This window comes from Carassius auratus, chromosome 36 (assembly GCF_003368295.1).
Source record: "Carassius auratus strain Wakin chromosome 36, ASM336829v1, whole genome shotgun sequence".
NCBI classification, from domain to species: Eukaryota; Metazoa; Chordata; class Actinopteri; order Cypriniformes; family Cyprinidae; genus Carassius; species Carassius auratus.
In genome coordinates, this window is record NC_039278.1 from 6,724,231 (window position 1) to 6,742,708 (window position 18,478).

Below are 18,478 nucleotides of genomic sequence, written 5' to 3' on the forward strand. Positions count from 1 at the left end.
AAATAAAGCAAAATTCTGTTATGGACCTGAGGAATGTACAACAAAAGTTTATGCTAAAATACAACAGCTATTGTTACAACTGTACAATAATATTTTAAACAAATTTTAATATTTGTAAACATCTGTTAATAACTATGGTGACTAAAAGATTGTTCAGTTTTCTGTAATAATAGTAATTTATGTAATAATAAATTACGCAAGGTTTACCATATGAACTTAATGCCACAAAAACACATTTGTGACAAACATTCGGTTTTAGAAAAAAAAATATTTTTTATTTATTTACTTACTTAAAAAAAATAATGCAAGAACTTTAGCGAACAATAGAAAGTTAGCAAACATAAATTTATTTATTTATGTGATAATAAAATCAGCACGGATCACAGATCTATCCCAATTTTAAAAATGATCCCTAAATATAATGATGAATGTATACAAATGTGTCTTTACTTATTAGGACATATTCTCATGTTTTCAATAGTTCATGCTGTTGTTTACAAAAAGACAGTTCATAGTATTATTATTATTTTTTTCCACAAAAAGTTGCTAACTGTAGAAAGCAATTGCAAACATGGTTAATATCGTTATTAACACAAATTACCTGTGTTTTTGTTACACTAACAATAGTTTAATTATTTGTAGGCTAGTAAAACTGTGGTTAATCAATCTGCGAAAAATACAAACCAAACAACAACACGGCTGCGCTTTTTACTATAATAAAGCCATGGTTAATTTCCAAAGGCGTCTGTACTAAATGTGTCTTCTGTACTAATTAGGGCATAATTTCTGTTGTTTACCAAAAGACAGCCCATGTGCGCGCGCCCCACACGAGCTTCAGCGCGCTGTTTAAAGCGTGTAGACATCAGCAGCAGAAGCAGCGAGAACATCAATGCAACTGGATTCATCTCTTGATTGGATTATTAAACACATTCAGTGGATTTAAAACCAGCTCAACATTATGATACTAATAATAAAATGAAGTAGCTAGACTTAAAGCTATGTCACATGAGGACACATTCTTATTATTTTTTAAGAAGAACTTATTAAATATGATTCCAGTGCGTCTGATCTCAGCTTTGATTGTGGCGTGTGGTTGCTCCGTGCTCGCAGAGGCAATGCACGCAAACTTCACTTTGGATAATGACATCCAGTTCAGCTTCATGCAGCGGCGGCTGAAGAGCCAGGAGCGCAGGGAGATGCAGCGGGAGATCCTCTCCATCCTCGGGCTGCCGCACCGGCCCCGTCCGCTCCTGCACGAGAGGCACACCGCGGCTCCCATGTTCATGCTTGATCTCTACAATCGGTTCGTGTACTCGACCCCGGGAGCCCCGATGGTGACCCAACAGGACAGTCGCTTCCTCAATGATGCCGACCTGGTGATGAGCTTTGTCAATCTGGGTGAGCATTTTATGATATACAATCTTTAAAACACACACAAACACACACATAAACACACACACACGCGCACACACACACACACACACACACACACACACATATATATATAAATCCTAAAGGAATGGATTGCTAAAAGGATTTCAGGACTTTTTTCAGATAAAAGCATCAACTGTTAGAACAGTTATCAGATTCTACTTTGATCAGTTAATCAAAGAAGATCTTATCTGTTTCTGGAAGGATTCCATCATTCACTCTTTAAAATTAAGGTCTTTTGTTGATTCTTAGCTTCAGCAAAGCATAAAAAATGGTTCTATCACAAACCATTTTAGCTGTATTCTTGAGAGCTATGACTTTTTGGCAATAATAATAATAATAATAATAATAATAATAATAATAATAATAATAATAATAATAATAATAATAATAATAATAATAATAATAATAAATAAATAAATAAATAAATAAATAAATAAATTAATGAAAACAAAATTCAACTTGGAACTTTAACTTGGAACCTTTATTTTAAGAGTGTTCTATGATAAATACTGTATGGTACCAGCAGTCCTTTGGGGTTATTTTGTTTTTAATTAGTTTTACATTTTTATCTTTTAAACTATATTTAATATAAATTAGAGATCTTATATGTTGTTAATCATAGTTCATATATAGCCTAATATTTTAGGTCAATGTATTCAGAACATGTATGGCCAAATTTAGTAATAGCTACATTTATTTATTTTTATGTAAATTGATTACATTTATTTTTATATAAATGTATTCATTTGTATTTAGCAGCTGTCATCAGTGTTTTTTTAACAAATAAAGTGTTTTGTATTTATTATTATTATTATTATTATTATTATTATTATTATTATTATTTGCCATTTCAGAGAGAAAATGTAATTTATTAATATCATGACTCTTATTTAGTTATTAATTTTGGTAAAATGACTTGTTCAACACAGTTAAATGTAACAGCAGCAAGCACAAATCTAGTTTCCACAGAATTCCCTCAAAGCTCTATGACATGGGGTTTAGTGGGGCTTGGTTTCACATGAGAAATGACTAGAGGGTCACATACATAATCCAAACACTGTTTCTTTCAAGACCTTTTAAAGCATGTGTATGTGTGTTGTCGAAAGAGATGATGAATATTTGAAAGATGGGACATTCCTATCTATCTATCTATCTATCTATCTATCTATCTATCTATCTATCTATCTATCTATCTATCTATCTATCTATCTATCTATCTATCTATCTATCTATCTATCTATCTATCTATCTATCTATCTATCTGTCTGTCTCTCTGTCTGTCTATCTATTCAACATCCTATAGGAAGACATGCATCCCTCTATTTTTTTTTATAGCAGAACTTACTCGGAGTTGCATACAGCTCATTATGTAATTATACATACAGAAAAGAAAAGAAAAGCATAACAACGTTAAGTCATATCTTTGAATAAATTGTCATAATGCATAAAAAAACTTGCACTTTTTTGTTATTTATAAGTCTAAGGGATGAAATAAAAAAAATGAAGGTCAGCAAGAAGAAGAGGGAAACTCAAAGGAGACTTAAGCCATTTCTGCTTGTGAATGAAGAATTTTGCATACAAGATAAAGAAATTAACATGTGTTCAAGGGACATCAGCTTTGGGTTTTCATAATAAAAGATAATCTCTTTGAGAATGAAAGTGTGGGTGAAATTTGTAGGGCCAAAAACAAGAGCACTTAATTCAGCCCAAAATCTATTGGTTACATTACACTCACAAAATAAATGGGTGATAGTTTCCTCCACAAAACCACAAAAAGAACAAGTTTCATCAATATCAGAATATTTAGAGATGGATAAATTAACCGGATAGATTTTATGAAGATTCTTATAATGAATTTCCTTAACTTTGTTGGATACACAACATTTACTAGGCAAAAGCCAGGCCTTTCTCCAAATAATGTTTGTTACAAGGGATCCCCAATAGAATTTACCCCTTGGAGTAATCTTTCTCTTCATTTGAGAAATTGTGCGAATATATCTATTGTTGCATTTTTTATCTAAAAAATGTATCTCGCCCAGGCGTAAAGCCGGATAAACACTAATACCTTTACTGAAGTTAAGGTGATTTTTAGTTAATTGAATTAAGCCTGCTGGGATAGCTTTTATCAAGGTATTATATTCCTTTGGTGGAACTGGAAAGTTATGGAGATTCAAGAATTCCTTATAGGTTAGAATACGACCAGAATCATCAAAGACAGATAGAATGCAATTAAAATTATTGTTAAACCATCTAGGAAAAAGAGAGATTTATTTCTAATGATTATATCCGCATTATTCCAAAGGAGAACTTTGTGGGGGGAAAAGCTATGGACAAAACACAATTTCCATGAGAGAAGGCATTGCTGATGAAAATTGGATAAGGAGATGGGTAACTTGCTAGGCAAAAAGTTGCACTTTAATAGGAAAGACAGGCCACCGAGTTTGTTAAAGATATTATTAGGAATAAAAAAAACATAACGACACTGGATTCACAAGGCACCTTTTCAGCCAGTTTACTTTAAAGGTGTTTATAGTATCAGCAAAATCCAAAAAATCAAGGCCATCTTCACCTCTGGGATTAGAGAGTACTTCTCTTTTCAATTTGTGAGGCCTATTTTTCCAAATGAAATCTAAAAATATTTTGTTAATTTCCCTTATAGCTTTATAATTGATAAACAAAGAGAGAGCAGGGTATACAAAGTGAGAAAAGCCCTTCCACCTTAGATAAGAGGACTCTGCCGTATAAAGAAAGATCTCTCTGATGCCAGATGTTAAAGACATTTTTAGTTTTTGTCATTTTATCAGAAAAGTTTAAAATATGTCTGGTAACTGGATTTTTAGTGATATGGATACCTAGATATTTTATACAGTTTTTAACTGGTATCCCTTCCAATGATGTCTCATCTTTATCATGAATTGAAATAATTTCACATTTCGAAATGTTAAGTTTTAGACCAGAAGCACATGAAAATTTATCCACCAATTCCAGAGCATTAGGTAACTGCTTTTTATCCTCCAAAAATAATGTGGTGTCGTCAGCTAACTGAGCAATTTTAAACTCACGATCAAATATAGAAATTCCTGACAAACTATCATTTTGGTTAATCCTTAGACAAAGTAGTTCAGTGGCTAAAAGAAATAAAAAAACGGGGAGATTGGACAGCCCTGTCTGACTCCACGATGGATGTCAAACCTTTTGGACGTATCAAAATTAACGATCACTGAGCTGTTAATATCTCTATAAAACATGGTTAAAGTGTTAATAAATTAATTACCAAATCCAAATAACTCTAGAGTGCGAAAAATAAATTTGTGTTCTTGTCACGTACGGTGATACAGGAACGAGGAGAGCGAACCAAATGCAGGTATGAATCTTTATTTAAGGGCAAATCCAAAGGGGTATACAGTTCAAGCCGTGTCAAAACCAGAGTATCCAAACAACGAGGAACAGACAGAACACAAGGGAAGATAGAGACTACGGATAACATGAGGCAAGGACTCCGTAACACAGACTGAAACAAACCAGGTATTTAAAGACAGGTGCAAACGATGTAAGTGGAAACAGCTGAAAACAATGAACAGTGACGATAAGGGGAAGGGAGACCTCTAGTTGACACCCAGGGATACACAGACCAGACACTGTGACAGTTCTATGGAATCGAAAGCTTTTTGAAAGTCTAGAAAAAGTATTAGACCATCTGAATGAATTAAGTTAGAGTAATCCAGCACATCTAATACTAACCTTATATTATTAGATATATGACGGCCTTTCATGAATCCAGACTGACATTATGAAATAATGTTATTTAGACCAGTACTTAATCTTTTAGCATAAACAGAGGCTAAAATCTTATAATCTAATGTTTACAAAGTAATAGGTCGCCAATTGTCCATTAATAATGGGTCCTTGCTTGACTTGGGTATGAGGGATATAACTCCCTGTTTCATTGTAGAGGTCATTTCTCCCTGACTGATGCATTCCTTATTCATCCCAAAAGTGAAGATAGAATTCTAATGAAAGCCCGTCAATACCAGGGGATTTACCTTTTTCAATTGAGTGCAGAGCTTGATTAATTTCATCTACTGACAAATCAGCGTCACAAATTTGACTAAACTCATTATCAATAACTGTAATATGGTGTTTGATTGTATCAATTAATTTTTCACAGCTGTCATAGTTAAATTTAGAGTTGTAAAGATTGCTAAAAAATTTGGTAACAAATTCTGATATTTTTGGGGGGTCTTTAGAGGTAACTCCATCGATGTTAAGTGCTGAAAGAGCTTTCCTCTGACCGTTTCTTTTTTCCAGGGCAAAAAAATAGCTAGAATTCTTTTCCCCCTCCTCAAGCCATTTTGCCCGAGATCTAATATATGCACCTTTGACCAACTCTAAGTAAGCTCTGTCGAATTCCAGATTTCATTTTTTTAATTCCATCTTCTTCTTCTGTAATCTTATCTTTATCTTATTCTGAAAAAATAAGGACTCAGTTCACTTCCAACGACTCCGCATCAGTGTGGAAAAGTCTAAAGAAGATCACCAATTACAAGACACCACCCCCCAGCACCGTAGAGAATCAACGACTGGCAGACGATCTGAACGAGTTTTACTGCAGGTTAGAAAGAACACCCATCACCTGCCCTGAACGCCTCCCCACACAACCATTCACATCCTTCACAACTCCTGCAACCAGCCCCAAATGCCTCTCCAAACAACCGTTCACACCATTAACAGCTCCTGCAACCCATCCTGAACACCTCTCCAATCAAGCACTCTCACCATTCACACCTCCTGCATCCCCCCTCTCAGGTGGGCACCTGCAATTCAGATCAGCGAGGATGCGGTGCGCCAGGTCTTTCGGAAGCAGAAAAGGAAAAAAGCACCAGGCCCAGATTGTGTTACACCAGCCTGTCTGAAATCCTGTGCTGACCAGCTGGCCCCCATCTTCACACAGATCTTCAACAGATCGCTGGAGCTGTGCGAAGTCCCTTCATGCCTCAAACGTTCCACCATCATCCCCATCCCTAAGAAACCCAAAATTACAGGACTAAATGACTACAGGCCTGTGGCTCTAACGTCTGTAGTCATGAAGTCATTTGAGAAACTGGTGCTGGGCCACCTGAAGGACATCACTGGGCCCTTGCTGGATCCTCTTCAGTTTGCCTACAAAGTAAACAGGTCTGTGGACGATGCAGTAAACATCGGACTGCATTATGTTCTGCAACACCTAGACAGACCGGGGACTTATGTGAGGATCCTGTTTGTGGACTTCAGCTCGGCCTAGAACACGATCATCCCAAACCTCCTCCTGCCCAAACTAAATCAGCTCTCCGTGCCCACCTCCGTCTGTCAGTGGATCAACAGCTTCCTGACAGACAGGCAGCAGCTAGTGAGGCTGGGAAAATACACATCCAGCACCCGTACAATCAGCACCGGAGCTCCCCAGGGCTGTGTTCTCTCCCCACTGCTCTTCTCCCTGTACACCAACGATTGCACATCTAAGGACCCCTCTGTCAAGCTCCTGAAGTTTGCAGACGACACCACACTCATCGGCCTCATTCAGGATGGTGACGAGTCTGCTTACAGACAGGAGGTAAAAGCGCTGGCTGTCTGGTGCACTCTCAACAACCTGGAGCTTAACACCCTCAAAACAGTGGAGATGATCGTGGACTTCAGGAGAAACCCCCCTGCACTCCCCCCACTCACCATCATGAACAGCCCTGTGACTGCAGTGGAGTCATTCATGTTCCTGGGAACCACCATCTCTCAGGACCTGAAGTGGGACATTCACATTGACTCCATTGTGAAAAAGGCCCAGCAGAGGTTGTACTTCCTCCGCCAGCTTAGGAAGTTTAACCTGCCACAGGAGCTGCTGAAACAGTTCTACTCCACCATCATTGAATCCATCCTCTGCACTTCAGTAACTGTCTGGTTCAGCTCAGCTTCTAAATCTGACCTCAGAAGACTACAGAGGGTAGTCCGGACTGCTGAGTGAATCATCGGTACAACCCTCCCTTCTATTCAAGAACTGTACTCATCCAGAGTGAGAAAAAGGGCTGTCAAAATCACTTTGGACCCCTCACATCCAGCACACTCCCTCTTTGAACTGTTGTCATCTGGTCGACGCTACAGAGCACTGAGCACTAGAACGACCAGACACAGGACCAGTTTCTTCCCTCAGGCAATCCATCTTATGAACAGCTGATAATAACTGTGAACACACTACACTTTAAATTTATATACACATACACTTTATTTATCTAACACACATACTTAGTATACACTTAAATTTTGCACATAATATATATGTACATACATAACTGCATTTTGTAATATACCTGCCTACAATTGTCATTTGTATATTGTCATTCACTATCTACTTATTTGTATTTTTTATTCTTTTATTATGTGTTCTATGTTCTGTCGCTGTCATTCTGTTGTACTGCGGAGCTTCTGTCACAAAAACAAATTCCTCGTATGTGTAAACATACCTGGCAATAAAGCTCATTCTGATTCTGATTCTGATTCTTTACAAATCTCTGACTTGGGTTATTTAAATAATATAAAGATATCGATGTCCCTAACTTGCTGCCTCCCCCTTAATTCACTTCCTAAATTAAATGAAAAAAAAATAAAAAAAAAATCCTTGGACGCTTAAAATACGTATATCTGGCAACATGACTGAGGCTAAGCTCGCATCCTCAATCACAACTCGCTCAAATGACGAGGCCATGCAACCTTTTCACAATGATAATATTTATTTATGTACTTTTTAAAACCCAGATAGCTTGCTAAAATACTTCTGCGGCTGCCTCATCTACCTCAGCCATCCTGATCAAGACCTGTCACTGTGAGTCTGATCACACCTAACCTGCCTTCCGTTTCCACTACACGCCTTCCGTTTCAACTAAACGCCTTCCGTTTCCAATATAATCTCTCTCGCACATACATACATACTCTCTCTCGCACATACATGCATTCTTCTCTTACATACATACATTCTATAATTGTATGTGTGTATATGTATGTGAAAGGAGAATGTATGTGTGTGAGAGTAGAAATATATGCATATGAAAGGAGAATGTATGTGTGTGTGTAAGAGTAGAAATGTATGCATGTGTAAGAAGAATGTAAGTGTGTGTGAGAGTGCCAGAATGAATTAAGTCTTGTACGGCCCCTCATACCTAAGAGATAAACTTCTATTGGACCAGGTAAAATCTTTTGTATAAGGATTAAAGAACCACCATGCATCAGTAAGGGCCGTTTCATAGTCAACGCATCTGTACGCATACGTGTCCCCGAGGCTACGCATCGTTACGCTTCGGCCGCCATTATGCGTCGTTTCGTAGCCAAATGTGTCGTCCTAGTTTTTGATACACAACGCGCCGATTCACGCAATACTATGCGTTGTCGGTGGGTGCGACATTGCAAGTATTGTACATTAATTCAAGAATATTGTGTTTACAGAAGAAGAAGGTTTGAATACAATGGCGGGCGAAGAGGAAAAATTCTGTGAACTTATACGTATTCATCCACATTTATACGATAGTTCATCAGCAACAGAATGGTGCTGCTGTATACTCTCAATGTCAGTGGGCCCCCTACACATGGCATTGTACGATGCGGGTTAGCAAAATGAAAATTCAATTTTGAATTATTTTTTTTATTTTTTTTATATAAACAAGTATAAATAGTGTTTAAATCTATTTGACCTACTTGTGCTCAAATACCTTAAACCTTAGGCTACATCGGGTTTGTGTACTAACATTTTGATCCATGATACTGATGCAAGTTTTAAATTAAAAACATTTATTTTTTAACAGGAGAACACGAGACAGCTGTACCCTCAGAAACCAATCAAATAAGCTAAGCCTGCCATAATGAAAAAAAAAGTCAACTATAAAAAAATAAATAAAGGTCAAATGAGATGTAATCTACATCCCAGTAAATGCCCACTGATGAGTCTTTTTGTTTGCGAAATCAGTGATGAGTGTGTGTATCAGTGATGAGTGTGTGTGATGGTGTGTCAGAACCACTGGTTGTTTCTGAAACTGGTTAATGTTGGCAAACTGATGTTAGCTGGCCTGGCCCATAATTTACTTACAGCAACAAGCAGCCTGGTTGACAAACTAAGCTAAAGATTTAACATTAGCATACATACATTAGCAGCAGCTGTCTGGAGTTGACTATGTTAACTTTAATTGGATATAGGTGCATAACAAGCAAACTCAGTTCACCTTTTGGAAAGAAAGCAGTCATCAGCTGCTTCCCCTCATTCTGCCTCCTTTCTTTTTCCTTCCTGACTTTCTTTTTTTGAAAGCCCTATTTGGGCTTTTTGCGCTTTTTGCGCTTTTTGCGCAGCATGATCATGCTCCAAGGCTCTAAACTCACTGCGTTACTTGTTTGCCGTCGGCTGCCGTCTATGGGCCGACTAAACCATTTTCTCAGTTGGTGTTATCAATATATTTTGAAATGAATAATGACATCAATTGGAGGGCCCAATTAATTCGAATTAGGCTACAAAAATAAATTATGGGATTTCAAAGGGCCCTCTCTCTAGACGGGGCCCTGGGTAGTCAGGTCCACTTTTCCCCCCACTACCACGCCCATGCTTTTATGAATAGGTAACGCTGTATTACCAGTTATTACCATAACTGATTACTTTTAATTGATGGTAACGTTGTAAACTAACTACTTTCCAAAGTAACTATACCCAACACTGCTGTAGATATTGGCCAGTCTGGCTGGCGCTTATGGATCTGTACCTTCCACCTGAGGGCAGCAGGTGGAACAGGTGATGTGGAGGATGGTGCTGCTTGAGCAGGATGTTTTGAACATGTCTTAGGTAGCAAGTGGTGTAAATAGAATTTTGTATCTCTTCGGTTTCCTCAGATAGTAGAAAAGATGTAGGGCCTTTCCTGCAACTGAGGCAGTATTAGTGAGATGGAGAGATCCTCGATACAATCACCCCCAGGAATTTAAGATGTGTCACTCTATCCACCACCTCATTGCCAATAGAGAGCGGAGAGTGGATGTATAGTCCAGTTTTGCGGAAATCCACAATAATTTCCAAGGTCTTCTTGATGTTAAGAACCAAGTTATTGTTGTCACACCATGATGCCAGATGCTGTACCTCATTCCTATAAGCTGTCTTGTTGTTGTTAATGAGCTTGAGCACCGTTATGTCGTCTATAAATTTGACAACATGATTTAATGGAAAGGGGGCAAAGCAGTCATGTGTTAAAAGGGTTTAGAGCAGTGGGCTTAGCACGCATCCTTGCCATATTCTCATAGTTTTTGACATAGTCCCAGGACTCCCAGCCCTTTTGATTCTGGATGCATACCATGCATGCTGCATAAGAGGGAGATGATTCAACAGTCCCAGGTGGATATAAGTCTGGGCTTTGTATGCTTCTGCTTCATTAGTATAAACTTGATCCAGTATTTGATCTCCCAGTTCTCTTCATGTTGTGGTGGAATTTGTAAGGGACCTTTTTTAAGTCAGCATGATTAAAGTCCCCATCTGCGATGATAACACCGTGACCAGGCATTTGTTAATGCTATCGTAGAACTGTGCTAGCACTATCTTGGCATTAGCATCTGGTGGAATTTACACAGCACAGATGTAAACAGCAAAACCAAAACCTTTCTTATATAAATAATTTACATTTCCAAACATTTGGCCTTGTAAATTTAGACAGACAAGATCTTTACACTAAAAAAGCTGAATTAAGTGTTTGACGTGGCACATGGAGCATAAGGCATACATTTAATTAACCAAGTTTACCATATTTTAACAAAAAGCAATTGCTTTCATGAACTGTTAATCCTAATACTAGCGAACTCTTACCTCAGCATAGAAGCATGCACAACAAGCAGAGTACAAAACCACCTGTTTATGTTCATAAGTTGATTTTGGAAAAAGTTAGCAGATCTTTCCTCAGATTTCAAGCCTCGGCAGCAAAAGCAGATTAGACCTCCAATTAGTTTTTCAGCCCGCTCAGAAAACACACTCTTCATTTTCTGATAATTTAGAATATAGACAATAGAACATCCTGTTGCTGACTTCTACATTTTTTGTTTTTTATATTGTCATGGTCTTGATTGATAGCCCACACAGCGGAAAAGGTTATGCTTGCATCTGTGAGTGTAATGATTGTTTTTACTCAACAGAGATTATAACAATTGAAACATTTTGTTCTGCCAAGTGTATTGCTATCATTCCCGTCCTCAGATCAAGAGCTAAAAAGTGTTACAACATAGCATATGGTGCCACATCCATATCTAATCTTGGCATTATATATTAATTCACATAAACACACCAAACCTTAAAAGCAATTACTTCCTTCATAAAATACCCATGTTTTCCTTTCCACTGTTTAATTGCAGTCAGACAAATGACTCCCTATTTTGAGTATGTGCATGCCTCAAGAGTTCTTCCTCTCTGAGTACTTCCCCCAATAATCATGCTCTTGCAAGATAGCCAGAAGTTGGAAAAGACTTAAATGCATCACTGTACCCTATCACTTGATTTCATGAACTTATAGACAGGATGTGCATAAAAATAAGAGGAATCATCATAACAGATTCCCTGCAGATCTGCAGGAGGTCACACTGAGATACTTTAATTTAGTCTTTCTTGCTGTTTATGGATGTGGATTAACACAGATTCAGATGCCAACCGCCAACGAAAGAAGAAATGAGGCTGAAAAGACTGAAAAGACTTTAGAACAGTTTAAACTTTTACTTCAGAAGGTTATGCTGGAATAGTGCTGTTCAAGATGACTTTAATTGGTGAAGCTGCTTGAGAAGCCTGGTGGTGATCCCAGCACCACAACCCAACATATGCTGGTCATTTCAACAGGATAGGGACAACCTTCTCCCAGATGTGGTCAACCATATCTGGATATTTGGGACAAGCCAGATGCTACTCAAAACCTCTTTCTTATCTGGAATTATATTATTTTACCACAGTTAACAGGTCTCTCAGGTTAGCGTTGCGAGGAGTTCACCAATATACCATCTGAACATGCATTTGTATCCATTACATATATGTATATGTGCATGTGTATGTATATCCATGTGTGGGGCATTGTTGGTTTCCGGGCCAGGTCTTTAATGGAGGTTTTCTTGTGGATGGCACATGTGTGTGATTGAAGTCTATGTTAGGTGGGTGCAGGGCCTGTGGTTTCTCCCCCAGCTTCGGTCCCCAGGGCACCCAGCGCCCAGATCAATCGCCGGTTGACATTTCTTTTTTGGATACAGTGATGTGGGTGAGGCAATCAAGCATAAGTGCTCAGTGTTTCTGAGAATGAAATCTGGTACAGTGCCTTATGCCATGGTGTCAGTGTGTGCACACATTGGTTGGAAGTGGTACTGTGAAGCCAAACAAGACAAAAGAAAAGCCTGTAGTTCACATTCAGACCAAATCCAATTTAGAGGAATTGTTAACCAGCTGACACAGTTAACTGAGGCAGAAAATGTTACATCTTAAGGCTAGGAAAATATTGTACACACGTTTGCAAGGACAGATTCATATACATTTTGCATGTAAAATTACAATGTATATAAGCTCACGAAAACAACTGAGGAGTCACTCTACAAACGTAACAATTTTAAGGTAATATGTGAATTCATCAGTAATCACTCAAGAAAAATAGACCTCAATTGCATAAAAAATATTTAAATAATTAAATTCAATATGCTCAGATGTTCTGAAGTTTCTCTGTGATAGGAAAAAATGCAATACAAAAAAAAAAGGCACACTTCAAAATATCAAAAAGTTTTTTGACTGACTAACAACACAACAAAACATAACAGCATAACAAAACAAAACAACCAAACAAAACTAAACAACACAACATGACATAACGTCACACAACACAACACAAAAACAACACAACACAACATGTACTGCCCATTAAATCCATCTCCCTTTTTTTCTGTAGTGGACCCAGATGACGATCTCTATCATCAGCACCGCAGAGAGTTTCGTTTCGACCTCTCCCGAATACCGGTGGGAGAAACCCTGACTGCTGCGGAGCTTCGTGTCTACAAGGACTTTGTGAACGAGCGCTATGAAAATGAAACTTTCCGTGTCAGTGTGTTCGAGGTGCTCCGACAGCAGCCCAAAAGGTTTGTTATTATACATTACATTAGAAAAACTATTTTTATTTGGCTGTTCAGTTCTTGACATCAGTCAATCATTCCTCATTCAATTGTGCATGCTTCAATTGCTCATTATATTCCAAAACATAATTAATTGCTCCATCTTGGAAGCTACTCTCCTTTTTGGCTGACTTTGATCAACCCCTCCCTTTCAACCTCCGGGTCCATTGTAATACCTTACACCCACTTTCATGATCCAATCAATTCCCAGTGGATATTTAAATTCTCTTTCAATTAATATCCTGTTGTATACTAACATATGACATATTATGCTAATAAAATGAGAATGGTGTTTCACATCCAGTTTATTTGGATGCGCATCTGTTTGCCCTTGACATTTAATGGTATGGTCATTTATTGTGTCAGTCAACAATATACTTTTTCAGAATTGTTACTAATTTATGACTTTGGTATGTTTTAGACGGCTGATTTTAAATAGGGTAGCATGCAAAGGCCGGAAGGCATGAAAAAATAAAAATAAATTGTGAAATGTCTGAAATGAAACATATGCCACCACCCACACTTTTTAAGTTTAGATATGGGAGCCATGGACCCACACACACAGACTGATTTGTTTGCCCAATGGTACATGTCTAGTTCCAGATCTCTGATTTACAGTGTGGCTGCTAACAAGCAATGTGAGCAACCACCATTACAAAGCTATTACTGTCAATTATTGAGATGCAGAGTCTTCAGCGGAAGTGAGGTTGTCTACCTCAGACATCTGGAGAAACAGCCCAAAGAATCCTCCACCCAAAATGTTTTCCTCTTCATTCCCTCATCCTTGATCACACCTTCTTGGAAAGTTTCTGACTGTATGTAAAGTGGAGAGCATGAAGAAGTCCTCCAGGTGAGGCATTCACAGACAGACAAACTGTCTCTCTTAAGGTGTCCATTGCATCTTCTAAATTACACGCACATTAAAGCATTATATGCACACATTCCCTGTGAAGGCCACCCACTGTGAATCATCCTTCCTGCAGCTCCCTGTAGTCACGCAGAGATGGTTTTCCCCGTTAAAGCATGAGGTGACTAGACAGGAGGAACATCAAGACCTAGTCTCTTGTTGGCCTCAAGGTCTGAAATCCTACCTGTAAGTCAAGTCATTGTTCTGGAGAGCCACCCAGTAGCTCTGTTTTCATCACTGGAGGACAATCTGATCCCTTTTTATAAACATCACATTTAATAAGAGGGAACTTTGATACTGTCTTGGGAACATGTTGTTGTCTGTGCAACGTCATTTGTTTTTGATTTTATATGGCTTGTATCAGCCAAACCTCAAGTTCTCATCTCTTGGAATAGAGCTTATTTTGTGATATCTGTATCTGACAAGGACAACGAGTCCTGACATGACATGGCATTTTCGCATCTCATTTCCGCAGTTTGTAAACTTGTCTGCAGAGATAACCTCGTGAAAAAAACGATGTTAACAGTAGTTCAAATTCAATTACATTGTGTGAATGAGGAGACAAATTGAAGTCAAAGTCTCATTTATTTCAGTTGGATTTTCGCAGTGGGTTTAAGTTAGTCTTGGGAATTCGCCACGTTGACCAACAAAGCTGTGCTTTATATATTACTGACAATAAACAATGGACATTTTCAACTGTATGAAATTAAAACCACCTTTACTATTAATATGCAGGAAAATGAAAAATAGAGTTGGACTATTTACCACAGAACATTCTAGCGGATGCATAGCAGTACTCTAGCATTGTGTTTAGCATTGGTAAAGAGCACAAATTTTATATAAAAAAACGTGTGTTTGTGTTTTTCATTGTTTCAGTGATCATATCCACTTTTTGTGTTTGTAATAAAGAGCTGTTGACCCATGTATGTTGTCTTCCCTGTGTAGGGAGCTGTACCTGCTAGACTCGCGAGTGTTGTGGGCAGCAGAAGAGGGTTGGCTGGTTTTTGACCTCAAAGTCACCACTAACCACTGGGTTATAAACCCAGGTCAGAACTTAGGACTGCAGCTATCTCTGGAAACTGCACACGGTGGGTACCTTCGAATATTTACGCTCACCGGAACCTGCAAAACCTCCATACTAAACATCCTAATAGCAGAGTAGCCATTTGGGATAGGGGAGAGTTGAGATTCTGTCATAATTTACTCACCCTCATGTCGTTCCAAACATTTCTCTCATCCGTGGAACACAGAAGTAGATATTCATATCAGAAATGCCAGGGGTTTCCAGTGTTGTTCTAGACACCAAATCAGTTGAAAGATTATTCAAACTATTGGAACAACATGATCACAGAACGTTATGTTTATGATTTGAACTCTAGTAGACTATTTATTTTTCAGTCATCATGCACGTCACTGTCGCCCTCTGCAGGTGAACGAATAAACCCAAGGAGAGCAGGTCTGGTGGGCAGCCGAGGACCTCAGAACAAACAGCCATTTATGGTGGCATTTTTGAAAGCATCAGGAATCCATCTCCGCAGTGTTCGCTCAGCACCAGGAAACAAACAGAGGGGTCACCAGCGCTCTAAAAACCCCAAACCCGCTGTTGCACCCAGCCAGGTGGATCTGAAGACAGCGGAGGCTGCAGGTGACACTTTTTATGAACTTTTTGTGTTAGTTCATTGTTGTAATTTCATCTTCATGCTCTTTTATTTTATTTTCTACCAGAAATATCTACCTTCATACTATCTAATCCTAATAAACATACAGCTTATTAACATGTAATTAACAAATGTGCATTGCAAAACATATTTATCTTTCCTCATGTTTTATGCAGAGGGCGCCAGCGTAGACCCCAAACAAGGCTGCAAGAAGCATGAACTGTATGTCAGCTTCAGAGATCTGGGATGGCAGGTACCGAAATCTGCTTCTTCTTTCAGACTCCTCTTTATGCTTTTATCTCCTCTAATCTTTCTCATCGCCCTTGTGTTTCCAGGACTGGATCATTGCTCCAGAGGGTTACGCGTCATACTACTGTGAGGGAGAATGTGTGTTCCCCTTAAACTCTTATATGAATGCCACAAACCATGCAATTGTACAGACACTGGTGAGTTCCTAAAACTAAAGGAATAGTTTACCCAAAAAAATGAAATTTTGTCAGGTTAAACTGACGCCTATGTAATATCAAACTCGATATTTGAATGTTTCAGCTGATTGTCTATACAATGAAAGGTCCACCATAAAAATGAATCAGTAATTCACTCACAAATCTGATCTACTTATTGATCAACTCATCAACTGTACATAGAGCCCAAATGCCAATAACACAGCAAATCTTATTGGTGAAAAACTTGTGATGGCAATCAAATTGTGTAGAAATTTGCAGAGTTCTCTGAGTTCTGTGGTCATTACTAAAAAAAAGTTTCATTGAACTATTCAATATTTTATATACATGTTCTGCAGTTGCTATAATTATAATGTTAGTTATATTATGTCAAATCATGTATTTTTCTTCTCTTCCTAGGTCCATTTCATAAACCCAGAAACAGTCCCGAAGCCCTGCTGTGCTCCAACGCAGTTACACGGAATCTCAGTTTTGTACTTTGATGACAGTTCCAACGTAATATTGAAAAAGTACCGCAACATGGTCGTCAGAGCCTGCGGGTGCCACTAATCTGCCCTGGACAAAATAAGGGATGCAAATACTTTTGACTCTCAAGAGCCCAGAGAGGAAAGAGACTCATAACTGGAGCAAAACGGGACTTGTCGGAGGAGAGTAAATCCAAAGCATACATTCAATTTAAAACTCAAAACTCCTGGAGCTGTATGAGGTTGAGCACAGCCGAGTCAAGTGTGTGGTGCTCTGGCTTTCACTCCTGCTCAGAGACACAAGTTTGGAATATCAAAGAGGACATGAGCAGATAAAAAGAGACAAAACTGTAAGGAAAAACACAGATTGCTTTATTGAGATTTCATTACAAAAAAAATTTATTTAATAATGGGAGGATTTCTGTATGTAATTCACAGAAGTAATTTCTGGAAAATTCCTGCCGTGACTGAACTTATCAGAAAGTCTGAGACCACTGCTAAAAATGCATCTATATTGGATTTTCTTATTTCTTTATTTTTCTATTAACAACTAAGCATATCAATGGGAGTTAAATGTTAAGTGAGAATAAAGGCATGCATTTGATCTTACGTTGTTGATCTTATGCGCTTCAGTGGATAAATTCATAGTCTTAAATATCTCTTTTTAAATTTAAATCATAATGTGCCTGTGTTTAAAACTCTGGTTATTTCCAGGTTTGAGTTGCAGAATTTCCATGTGGTTGCAGATTTTTAGACCCAATTGTATATTGCACAAGATGTGAAATAGACATGCAAATGATGGGTGCCTGTTCCAGGAAGTCAAAGCAATGGTTTTTGATTTCACTCTGCTACATTATTTGTTACACGCCCTCATTATATTGCATGTTTAATTTAGCAAATACCTTCTAGTTATCTTGTGAGGTCACATACATCGGGGGCGTCAAAGCAGCTGTCATTAAGATGAATGGAAATGATAACAGGTTTATTTTAAACATCCGTGGGTTGAATACTATATACAGTGAAAACAAAAATATTTTATTACATATACCCCTGAGTTAGGAAATTAAGTCATTAATATTAATATATGATAAGTTTATTTTGTCAGCTTTTGGAGTACAGTATAGATTTCCACCAGGCTAATAGACATGAAGTCAAAAAATTGAATATCAGACATTGTACAGGGTTTTTAGGATGTTCTTGATACAAATGCATGTGCATACAGAAAAATATAGACTGCACAACAGAAATAACTACTGTAATATCACATTTTGTGGCTGTTAGTTGTTATAAGAATTTTGAAACGAGGTCTGATATGTATTTTGTGACATAATAAACTACTGTTCAAACGTTTTGGGGCCTGAAAGATGTTTTTTTTTCTTCTCTCTT

General features: G+C 38.0%; 1 protein-coding gene across 1 annotated transcript; it reads left to right on the plus strand.

Annotated features, from left to right (window-relative positions):
- Nucleotides 1-884: 884 nt before the first annotated feature.
- On the plus strand, nt 885-18,442 carry LOC113055088 (bone morphogenetic protein 7-like). The gene is made up of 7 exons (XM_026221060.1): nt 885-1,398; nt 13,380-13,566; nt 15,452-15,594; nt 15,936-16,151; nt 16,341-16,417; nt 16,500-16,610; nt 17,028-18,442. Exons 1-7 carry the CDS (start codon nt 999-1,001, stop codon nt 17,175-17,177), a joined length of 1,284 nt encoding a protein of 427 aa, XP_026076845.1. The 5' UTR covers nt 885-998; the 3' UTR covers nt 17,178-18,442.
- Nucleotides 18,443-18,478: the final 36 nt, after the last annotated feature.

Excerpts from the sequence above, each read along its gene's own strand:
- LOC113055088 (XM_026221060.1), top strand. The coding sequence starts at position 999 with ATGTCACATGAGGACACATTCTTATTATTTTTTAAGAAGAACTTATTA. Across the intron at positions 16,152-16,340 it reads GAAGACAGCGGAGGCTGCAG|AGGGCGCCAGCGTAGACCCC; the intron begins GTGACACTTTTT and ends TGTTTTATGCAG. Across the intron at positions 16,418-16,499 it reads TCAGAGATCTGGGATGGCAG|GACTGGATCATTGCTCCAGA; the intron begins GTACCGAAATCT and ends TTGTGTTTCCAG.